General features: G+C 43.3%; 1 protein-coding gene and 1 pseudogene across 1 annotated transcript in view; one reads left to right on the top strand and one right to left on the bottom strand.

The window, feature by feature from the left end:
* Nucleotides 1-12,081, top strand: part of LOC120910393 (alpha-2-macroglobulin-like protein 1) — a 182,277-nt gene that overhangs the window by 37,703 nt on the left and 132,493 nt on the right. Inside the window, exons 9-11 of the mRNA XM_040322150.1 lie at nt 6,716-6,830; nt 9,483-9,592; nt 10,726-10,884. Of these exons, the coding sequence (XP_040178084.1) occupies nt 6,716-6,830; nt 9,483-9,592; nt 10,726-10,884 (384 nt within the window). The remainder of the gene's footprint in view (nt 1-6,715; nt 6,831-9,482; nt 9,593-10,725; nt 10,885-12,081) is intronic.
* On the bottom strand, nt 4,263-4,391 carry LOC120912520 (annotated as a pseudogene).

The following is a 12,081-nucleotide window of genomic DNA, read 5'->3' as shown; positions in this document are numbered from 1 at the left end:
CTGTGTGCTGCGCCGGCGTAGCGTAAAAGAGATACAGTTGTATTTAAAATTATTCAACCCCCACTGAAATTGATTGTTTTGCCCAGTTTGACATTGATTTTGATCATTCAGTCATCCTGCTTACAATTAAATCAAAGAGGCACGTGTAGGTCAGACAAATTTAACATAACATTTATAATGAAATAACCACAAATGTCTTTTCTGTGCTCACATCATTATCAGTTTTATTCAACCCCCAATTGACATTCAATCTTAGTACTAAGTACAACATCCTTTTACAGTTATAACAGCTTTTAAACTTGAAGCATAGCTTGACACAAGTGTCTTGCAGCGATCTACGGGTATCTTCGCCCATTCGTCATGGGCAAAAGCCTCCAGTTCAGTCACAATCTTAGGCTTGCTCACAGCAACTGCTTTCTTTAAGTCCCACCAGAGGTTCTCAATCGGATTTAAGTCTGGTGACTGCGATGGCCACTCCAAAATGTTCCAGCCTTTAATCTGCAACCATGCTCTAGTGGACTTGGAGGTATGCTTGGGATCATTGTCCTGTTGGAAGGTCCAACGTCTCCCAAGCCTCAGGTTTGTGACGGACTGCATCACATTGTCATCCAATATCTCCTGGTACTGAAGAGAATTCATGGTACCTTGCACACGCTGAAGCTTCCCTGTACCTGCAGAAGCAAAACAGCCCCAAAGCAAGATTGACCCCCCGCCATGCTTCACAGTAGGCAAGGTGTTCTTTTCATCATAGACCTTGTTCTTCCTCCTCCAAACATAGCGTTGATCCATGGGCCCAAACAGTTCTAATTTTGTTTCATCAGTCGACAGAACACAATCCCAAAACTTCTGTGGTTTGTCCACATGACTTTTGGCATACTGCAGTCGACTCTTCTTATTCTTTGGAGACAGCAAGGGGGTGCGCCTGGGAGTTCTGGCATGAAGGCCTTCATTACGCAGTGTGCGCCGTATTGTCTGAGCAGAAACTTCAGTACCCACATCTGACAAATCTTTTGTCAGTTCCTCAGCAGTCACAAGGGGACTTTTCTCCACTCTACGCTTCAGGTAGCGCTCAGCAGTCGAAGTCAGCATCTTCTTTCTGCCACGACCAGGTAGCGTTTCAACAGTGCCCTTTGCCTTGAATTTGTGAATGATGCTTCCTATGGTGTCTCTTGGTATGTTTAACATCTTTGCAATCTTCTTATAGCCATTGCCCTTCCTGTGAAGAGTAATCACCTCTTCTCTTGTCTTCCCGGACCATTCTCTTGACTTCACCATGTTTGTAACCACACCAGTAAATGTCTAGAAGGAGCTAGGTATCACAGTCATTTTAAAGCTGCCTGATTGGTGCTTATTAGGCTTTATTGCTGCTCCCTGACATCCACAGGTGTTTTCAATACCTGATTGAAAACACTTCAATGAACCTCTGTTCTTCAGAGTGGTAGTCTTTAAGGGGTTGAATTATTGTGTAAATGAAGAATTCACAAAATAAACATTTACTACTGTATTACAAAACCAATTGATGTCATTTTAGTTGCATATGGTTCTTTAAGAAGTCCTTGTAGGATTTCATTCTGAATACAATTACAAATGTACACTAAATTCCCTAAAACCCTTTACAGCATTGGGGGTTGAATAATTTTGAACACAACTGTACGTTACGGCGGCATAAATATGCGCCGATGTATGTGAATCCGGGCCTTAATTTGGAGATGCCCAAAGCTCCAACGGTACTGGGAGGAGGTTTCTCAGAGGCGATTCAGTTGGCATGTGTTGCGCTATATAAGTTTCTCACTCACTCACTCACTCACTCACTCACTCATCACTAGATTAGCCCAGGTACCTGTTCCCTTGGACCCCCTGGTGTACTTGCTTGTGGCCATTGATGCCGAAAAGTTTCTGAAAGGAATGTACTATATGATAACTAGATTGATTTACTTAGCTAGAAAGCTTTACGCACAATATTGGATGGCATCTGCGGTCCCCACGGGGAAGCAATGGATTACTTATGTTAACTCCTTACTTTTTAGAGAAAGGCTGGTCTATAGTCGCAGGAAGGTAGTGGGTAAAATCGACCTTATATGGTAACCTTGGTTGGGGGATCCTAGCCTTGCACCACCACAACTGGAAATGAATAGACTTCTTATGTAGAGACCCCTTGGGGTGGCTGGGGGGGGGGGGGGAGTGGGAAACTACAGTTTGAAAGTGTTAATGGTCATGCACCAGACCCAGGAAAGTCTGGGGGTTGAAGAAATGATTCATGCTGTTTAGACATAAAGGGTCTTGTATGCGTTGGCAGTAGTTGGGGGGGGGGGGGGGGGGTAAAAATAAAAATGCTCTAGTTGCATTGTATATTGTTATTGTTCATATTATATGGACTCATGTTCTACTACATTTTTCTCTTGCACTAATTAGTAAGATCAAATGCACTGATTGTATGTACTAATTGAGCAATTGTATAATAAAATGGCTTTGATTTAAAAAAAAATTCATGTGCATGTAAAGGCTGGCATCTCAATACTTTTGACAATATAGTGTATCAAAAAATTATTTAAATAAATACTAACATATATATATATATATATATATATATATATATATATATATATATATATATATATATGATAAAGCACCAGGTCATGTAGAATAATATTATTGGCTATTATTAGTTGTAAATGAACACCCCTCTTTGTTTCTATGGGTTTTTTTTTGTTGGTCATGCAGTGGCTTGGCTTCAATTTGGGGGGTGTGGCCGGGGACACCTGCCAGAGGGGTGACACCATCAAGTAGGAAGTGCGATGGTGTCATACCCATCCTTGACAGCACATGGACTGGGGCGCTGGCACTAACTGCATCATTTACACTGTTGGGCCGAAAACCTCAGCAGGCCACTTTCAGGTTAGACAGGAGAGAGCCTGATGGGAGGGCGTCACCTAGTGTTTTACTGCACCAGGGGACACCAACCTTGGTGATGCCACTGTGGTCAAGCATGGCAAGTTTAGCTTTTCTTTAGATTCCTGAGACTTTAGATGAAGTATCATGATGGTATCTCTCACACACTAGTAAAAAAAGCGTTTCTGGTCAAGACCCGATTTTATGGAATAACCTCTTATGGCCCACATTCTGTAGATTAACACTCCCCTACACCAGTGTTTTTCAACCTTTTTTCAACCAAGGCACCCTTTAAAATCTGTCAGAATCTCGAGGCACACCAAACCAAAAATTTGGAAAAAAAAATAAAATTCTATTGAAAAGCCTGTGGCGTGCAAAACACAACCCAAAAACTCCACCTGGTGCAGGAAAAAATGTGCACACACATAAAGAGTGAAACACAAAAAACTGCGACGGGTGCCATCGTCAATGGTCCTCCGAAAAAGGACCCAGCTCTGATCCCCTGGGACAGGGAAAAGAGTAACTGTGGTCCATACAGCCAAAGCCATATGGACCCATCTTGGTCCAAGCAGCCAAAGCCACAAGGACCCAACATCCTCAGAGGGACTGCCGAAACAGAACCCTCCTCGGTGAGTCTCCCCCGAAGGGAGACCCCATGATAGCCAGCGAACTAAGCCAGAAGGCCATGTCCACCAACTCCCAAGACTTTCAGAGGCAGGCCCGAGGACCAGCACCCTACTCGCCACACTAAAAGTGCAAGCACCAACAAAAAAAAAGTGACAAAACAAAACAAACACGGGGTAAAATAAAAAAGGAAAGTGGGGAAGAAGGAAGATGGGAGAGTGAGGTAAAGTGACCAACGTGCAATAAGTTGGCCGGCCCTCCTGCGAGGAAACAAAAATTCCACTGGTCCTAGCCAAAAGGCCCGGCCCTAGCGGCAGGTGTCAAAAAGGTGTATGTGGAGATTAGTGACCAAAAAGGTGCCACACGTTGAGTGTCCCTCACACACTCAGTGCAATGTATGGCACCCCTGGACTGCCACTCCAGGGGCACTATCTCCACAGGCTTTTCAACGGTCCCTAGCCCCCGGTCCGGACCAGAAGCACCCTTCCCAGCCAGGAAGGTAGGAGAAGAGGTCGGGGAGAGCCCACCTAAGCAGGCTACTACCCACAACCCCTATCTCTCCCACCTAATCACATTCTGGAAATACTACCCGCTCCTCCTGGTAAAAGGAGGAGCAAGGGTTCTCTCCAGAACAACTGACTGGGGCAGATACCACCAAATCCAGGCCAAAGGCCAGGGACCCGGCCTCCTGGCTTTGATCTCATGCCTCTCTGTCCGATCAGAAGGCTTTCACCTCCACGCCAACAGGCTTAGCGTCCGCCGACTGCCATCCCTTTCCCTCTGCCCAGGTACTGGGGACAGTCAGCTTAGCACCACCTATTGGCAACTGATAAGAACAGATACTACACTTGATCTTAGCCAAAAGGCCGAGAAGGTGGACATAACCTGCTATTTTGAGTTTACAGATGATTATTTGTCTTGGCTGGCTCTATCAGATAAAACATGTACTGGATCTCTCTCTCCATCAGAGGAGTCTGACTGACAGGGTGACACGAGGAGAGCGGAGTGGGCAATGGAGGTGTCAGGAGGGAGACATGATATTAAAGGATCCCTCTCTTCCTCCATGCAATGACCTTCATGGCTCATCTACTACAAGTACTGTACCTGTGTCTCCTCGCTGTTTTGTTTCCTACTCGTGGTGTTCTTCTTCTCCTCCCCTCAGGGAAAAGCGCCAGCCAGCATCTATTCCCGAGGCTCACGCGTTACAGATATCAGTGCGTGCGGCGTGCGCCCGACCCTCCCATAGCAACCGATGATGTAATCGGTTGGCAAGACGCGGTCGGAAAGGTCCGCACAGCTTCCCGAGTGCCTGTGGCAGCGGGAAGTGAGCTTTACACAGTGGACCGGCACCACTGTAATAATAAATATTAACCAAGTGGCCATCAGATAGCTGCCTATATTGGGGGTCATTTTGCCGCGGCACACCTGGGGACTCTTCACGGCACACCAGTGTGCCGCGGCACACTGGTTGAAAAACACTGCCCTACACCATGCTAATATATATGTTTTAATTTTTAAATACTATAATGGTATCAGACAGTTACAGTATTAAAGAAGAAGCACACTGCCATGCGCAGGCTGCAGTGGCTTCTGCAATCCAAAACCATTTTTTTTTTTTCAAGTCAAACCTGAACACTTTAGTGGCGCACAGCAATTTTTTTTTCTTTCATACACTATAGGATTGTTACAAACCTGGGACACCTTTGGGCACTCCAAAGAGAATATTCGGCCCCGTACACACGGTCAGACCGAACCTATGAGAATGAACCAAAGTTCAGTTTCATCGGACCAAACCGACCGTGTGTATAGGCCATCGGTCTGTTTTCCTTCGGTCCAAAATTTTAAAACATGCTTCAAAACCGAACCGATGGACCGCTGCCCAATCGGACCAAACCGATGGTTAGTACAGAAAAGCATCGGTTCAAAACCAGCGCATGCTCAGAATCAAGTCGACGCATACTTGGAAGCATTGAACTTCGTTTTTTTCAGCACGTCGTGTGTTTTACGTCACCGCGTTCTGACCCGATCGGATTTTGAACTGATGGTGTGTACACACATCAGACCATCAGGCCACTTCAGCAGTGAACCGATGAAAACATCAGTTTTGTCCGACCGTGTGTACGGGGCCTTAATGTGGCGTGCATAGTGCTCCTTTACCCTCCTGTCAGGCCCTGTTCCGAGCCACATTCCTGTCTGAATTATTGTGTCTGGGACTGAAACCTGGACACACGATTCAAAACCCGGACTGTCTGGGTGAATCCCGGAGAGGTTGCAACCCTACTTACAGTATATGTGCTAACATTGGGGTCACATGATTGAGAACCACTTTGATTGGTTCCCAATCATTAGTATGGACCAAATTTGTCTGTGAGTTTGACAGCTAGCAAACTTACTGATTAAAGTGATGAAATCGATCAGTATATCTACAGCACGGTGCAGGGGAGCGTTAATCTACAGATTGTGTGCCATTAGAGGTTATTCTATAAAATCGGGTCTTGACCGGATACTTTTTTTTACTAGTGTGTGAGAGATACCATCATGATACTTCATCTAAAGTCTCAGGAATCTAAAGAGAAGCTACACTTGCCATGCTTGACCACAGTGGCATCACCAAGGTTGGTGTCCCCTTGTGCAGTAAAACACCAGGGGCCCCCCCCCCCCCCCCAAATTAGGCTCTCTCCTGTTTAGCCTGTCAGTGGCCTGCAGAGGTTTCAGGCCAACAATGTAAATGATGTAGTTACTGCCAGCGCTCCGGTCAATGTGCTGTCAAGGATGGGTATGACACCATCGCACTTCCTATTTGACGGTGTCACCCCTCTGGCAGTTGTCTCCGCCCACAACCCCCAATTGAAGCCACTGCATGACCAAAAAACAACCCCCATAGAGACAAAGGGGTGTTCATTTACAAGTAATAATAGCCATTAATATTATTCCACATGAGGTAAATGCACATGTAACGTGGGTTACCCGCACCCTGTTCCTGTATAAACAAGCTCTAAAATAAAAAAAAAACGCCCCACTACCTGTCCTACCCAACCCCATCCCTAAACACTTACCTGGCTCTTGTCACCGCTTTAGCACGGTCTCGGCTCCAGCATCGCTCCTGGTCTTACAGGAGACACTGGCCATAGGCTTCCCCTGCTGTCAGTCAAACTCTTTTTGTAAGTTCAATGTTTTTTTTTCTTTTTTTCTATCTATCCAGACAGACATCACCGGCTGCTTCACTACCACGGTCAACACCAACGCTGTGGCAGAGTATTATTATGATAGCGGTTACACTGTTGCAATGGATGCATTCTTTACAGAGCAAGACACAGGTAGGATGATGGAACAGCGTCACATTAGGCACGGGATTGGGGATATGAAGTCGATTGTTTTCATTTTCTGGGCTGATTGAGCACAGAAATCCAGGAGAATCATCGTATTAATATTTGGAACTGTCACGGTAAAATAATAACAGTATATTAAAAATACAATTCATAATAATAATAAAAAATTAAAAATACATTTTGATATGATGATAATGATTGTTAATAATATATTAAAAATAAATGTTGATGATAATGATTATTATTTGTTGTTAATAATAATAATATATTAAAAAAATAATATGTTATTGTAGTAGTAATAATAATAATAATAATAAATATATCCACTTCTGGATTACCCACTGTATATACATTGCTCCCAACCGTCTGAAGGAACGGTCCCTAATTTGGAACAATGTCCCTCTGCCCCTCATTCCTCCTCATTTGTCCCTCATTTTGGTCTGATCTATATAGTTGTATATAAAATGCACTTTTTGAAAGATAAAAAGTTTTTTTCCAGTGCTAAACCTTTCATCCAAATTCAAAATTGCTGCATTTGTAAATTTTTAAAAGCCAATATAAAAGAATAAAAGTGGTTAAAAAAAGCCCTTGTGCATTTAATTAACCTTTTTATTTATTTTTGTTGGTTAATTCTCCTTTAAGGGGGTGTGGCAGGGTGCGTGTCCCATGCCTACATACGTTTGCTAGTAGGTGTCCTTCATTTCCATCTCAAAATGTTGGGCTATATGTATATATACATCATTACTTTGACGTTGTTATATACCATGGTTATGGCAGCAGCTAGCTTCCATAACCTCTGTATTATTTTTTTAAACAATGAGCCATCCTCTTTCACATAAAAGTGGTTCTGGCGGCAAGTTCGCCACAGAGAATCACTTTTATGTTCAGTGGAAGAGGTGCCCCTGCCGCCTCCTGGTCATTTTCCCCGCTTACCGGAGCCATCGGTAGCAGCAAAAACTATCCGAGGTTCAGTGGTAACTGCCCTGATTAATGCAAGGAAGCCGGCTTCCAGGACCGTTTATTATTGGGTCTGGAGGGCCTATGTTTCCTGGTGTGAAACCAAAAGATGGCTTCCCCAGAAGTATGCCATAAGCAGAATTCTTGCCTTCCTACAGTTGGGGGTAGAAATGAAGCTAGCCTTGAGTACGATCAAGAGTCAGATCTCAGCCTTGTCAGTGTTTTATCAAAGGTCTCTTGCTTTGCATTCTTTGATCCGGGTCTTTATACAAGGGGTAACACGTTTAGCTCTGCCAGTTAGGTCACCCTTGTGCCCATTTGAATCTAGTTTTGTCAGTTTTACAAAGACAACCCTTTGAACCAATGCACAATGTTCCCTTGGTTCTTTTGACAAAGAAATTGGTGTTCTTAGTTGCAGTAACCTCCGCAAGAAGAGTATCAGAATTGGCAGCTTTTTCTTGTAAAGAGCCATACTTAGTAAGGACAAGGTGGTGTTGTGTCCTCACCCAATCTTTCTGCCTAAGGTAGTGTCAGGATTTCATCTCAATCAAGATGTTGTTCTGCCTTTTTTTTTCCAGAACCTCGTTCTGTGGAAGAGAAGTTGTTACACTCTCTCGATGTAGTGAGAGCAATTAAAGCCTATCTGAAAGCAACAGCTCAGATACGGAAAACTGATGTTTTGGTTGTACTGCCAGATGGCCTCAGAAAGGGGCAGGCAGTGTCAAAATCAACCATTTCAAAATGGATTTGTCAGTTTATTATTCAGGCTTATGGCTTGAAAAGAAGGGTTCCTCCTTTTCGAGTTAAAGCGCACTCTACCAGGGCAGTCAGTGCTTCATGGGCAGTGCATAACCAGACTTCTAGGAATTAGATTTGCAAGGCTGCAACTTTGTTGTCAGTACATACATTTACAAAATTCTATCAAATGGATGTAAAATGGCAAGAGGATGCTGCCTTTGTGCGTAATGTGCTGCAGGCAGCAGTATAGGTCCTCGCGTCTGATGGCGGCCTGACTTTTTGTTTTGTATCTCCCTCCCCTCAGAAGGCATTGCTTTGGGACATCCCACATAGTTATTACTATGGCTGCTCTGTGTCCCCTGATGTACAATAAAGAAAATAGGATTTTTATAACAGCTCACCTGTAAAATCCTTTACTTGGAGTACATCACGGGACACAGAGGTCCTGCCCCTCTTATTGGGATATATGTATGTTGCTTGGCTACAAAAACTGAGGTACTCCCTGTATGGGAGGGGTTATATAGAGGGGGACTTCCTGTCTTTCAGTGTACCAGTGTCCATTCACCTATAGGTGGCGTATAACCCACATAGTTATTTTAATGGCTGCTCTGTGTACTGTGATGTACTCCAAGAAAAGGATTTTACAGGTAAGCTGTTATAAAAATCCTATTTTTGTTTTCACTTTGGACCTATATGATTTTTTTTTTTTTCATGAACACTTGATGTTGATTACTTTTTCACAACACTACCGACAGAGTGGTGAATTTTGCACTGAGATAAGATTTTACACTTTGTTGTATATTGTTTTTCAGCAGATTATGTCAATATTTTTGAGATGGGTTTGTATATGAAAAGAACTAACAGTCGTAAGCTTTTCGTGAATGTTTTCTTCATTTCCCATGATGGGTCTGATTTGAAATATTCTCTATGTCTCCTGTGTTTTAGGTGCCCAGGCTGCTGCCCATAAGGATGTCCCTGTTGCATTGTTTTCAGAGACTATCATATTCAAAGAGATTGGCACATATTATAGGACAGGATATCCCTTCTTGGTGACGGTGAGTTGGACATTTACTGCTTGCAGATTACTTTGTATTTGGATTACAGTAGAGAAGGTCATGATGTGTTTCTAATCTGGTAGAGTAGGTCAGGTTCCTATTTGTTTAATTTCTGGCAGAGCACATTGTGTGACTTGTTTCCTATCAAGTAAAGCAGGTCATGAGATGTGTTTTTTCGGGGGTAGCACAAGTCATGTGATATGTTTCTTGTCTGGTAGAGCAGGTCACATGATATGTTTCCTATCCAGTAGAGCAGGTCATGTGATGTGTTTTCTATCCAGTAGAGAATCCACAGATTCAGTGATTACAGTGTACTGCAGTCTGCAGTGCACACACTTACCCACGGTCCAGGCTAGAATCTCCGGCATCATTCACACACAAACAGGAATGCTCTGATATGTTTCCTATTTAGTAGAGAAGATCATGTGATGTGTTTCCTATTCAGTAGAGAAGATCATGTGATGTGTTTCCTATCCAGTAGAGCAGTTCATGTGATGTTTTTTCATTTGGGGGTAGCACTTTGGGCAAGTTTTTCCTATCTGGTAGATTAGGTCACATTCCTATCTTGTTTACCAAGGGCGTGTGACCGATTTTCTATCTGGTAGAGGAAGTCATATTTCCTTGGGTTAGCACAGGTCATGGGATACGTTTCCTATTTGGTAGAGTAGGTCACATTCCTAATTGGTTGACCAGGTCACATGAGGGATTTTCTATCTGGTAGAGCAAGTCATACTTTTTCTATCTGGCAGAGTAGGTCATATAATGTGTTTACTATATGGTAGATCAGGTCATGTGATATGTTATATTTGGTAAAGCAGGTCATGTGATGTACTTCCTATCTGTTAGAGCAGATCATGGGATGTGTTTTTTATATGGTAGCGTAGGTCAGGTTTCCCAAATTGTGGAGCAGGTCATGTGGTACGTGTCCTATGTGGCGGATGAGGTAATATCATGATTGTAAAATCTGATATAAAATACTATGCTATAAGTGTCCTACCTAGTAGTGGTAGTAATGTGTGTTAGATCTGGTAGGGCAGGTCACGTGATGTGTGTTAGATCTGGTAGAGCAGGTCATGTGATGTGTGTTAAACCTGGTAGAGCAGGTCATGTAACCAATATTATGTCTGCCATAGCTGGCAGTTACGGACCGGAATGGCTCGCCAGTCCCAGCTAGAAAAATTGAACTGGAAGTTAATTACGGAAGTGACGTATCAATTGGAACCACAGACCAAAAAGGAGAAGTGACATTCAGCCTGCAAACATCATCATGGGATAACCAAGTCTCTATAAGGGTAAGTTGTCATCATACATGTATTCTTAGTATGCCATTTTATAGATGAAATGTGATCATCCTCATTTTATAGCCTCCATATGTCTCCGATATTTCTCACACTTGGACTCCAGGCAGATATAAAAGACACACATCAATGCAGCTCTGTAAACAGTAATACATTCTTAAACATATTTTACTTACAAGCAGCACAAGGAGTCAATTGGTTGTGTTGCAGCGCACAGAACATGCTGATGAGAGGAGAGAGCAAAATTATGGGGTTGAGGAGGGACTATAAGTGTTTCTTGCCTTATAGCTGTGTGATTTTCAGAACTGGATGGACAAAAATACAAATCCTTATAAGTTTATATATACTGTAAGCTTTCTTGAATGTGTTTTAACCACTTGGCGCCCAGAGGACGTCATATGACATCGTGGGCTTTGTTGTGGTATATCTGAATGATGGGTGCAGCTACAGGCATCATTCAGATATTGCTGTTTTCAGCCGGCGATTCCCTACACCAAAAGAATAATCATAGCAGCTGGCTTTTCCGCCACTTGATCTTTCTTACGGGTGGCGAAAGGGGACGTTCCCCCCCCCCTCCCGCCGCCCTCCGGTGCTTCTCTTAACTCGATGCTGCGATCTGTGAGTCGTGAGAGGATCCGCTGATCATAGAGATTTCCGATGGACCAGATGGTTACCGTAGTCTCTATGATCATCGGAGTTATGACGATCGCAATGTTATGACGTCACGCCTGGCCTCTGCATTAAAAAAAAAACATCGCTGCCTCGGGCTGTGTATTTTTATTGACCCCATATCTCACTGTAAAGAGGTCCTGTCATATTCCTATTACAAGGGATGTTTACATTCCTTGTAATAGGAATAAAAGTGATCAAAATGTAATTATTATTTTTTTGAAAGTGTCAAAATATTTTTTTTTAAAGTAAAATTAACAATAAATAAAAAATTATTTAAAGTGCCCCTGTCCCCGTGTGCTCGCACGCAGAAGCGAACACATACGTAAGTCCCACCCACATATTAAAAAAGGTGTTCAAACCACACATGTGAGGTGTCGCCGCGAATGTTAGCGCAAGAGCAATAATTCTAGCCCTAGACCTCCTCTGTAACTCAAAACATTTAACCAATAGGGATGAGCCGAACACCCCCTGGTTCGGTTCGCATCATGGGACTCGAACGTTCGAAATTGAAAGTGCTGC

This window comes from Rana temporaria, chromosome 8 (assembly GCF_905171775.1).
Source record: "Rana temporaria chromosome 8, aRanTem1.1, whole genome shotgun sequence".
Lineage (NCBI taxonomy): Eukaryota > Metazoa > Chordata > Amphibia > Anura > Ranidae > Rana > Rana temporaria.
This window is presented reverse-complemented; position numbering and strand designations above follow the sequence as displayed.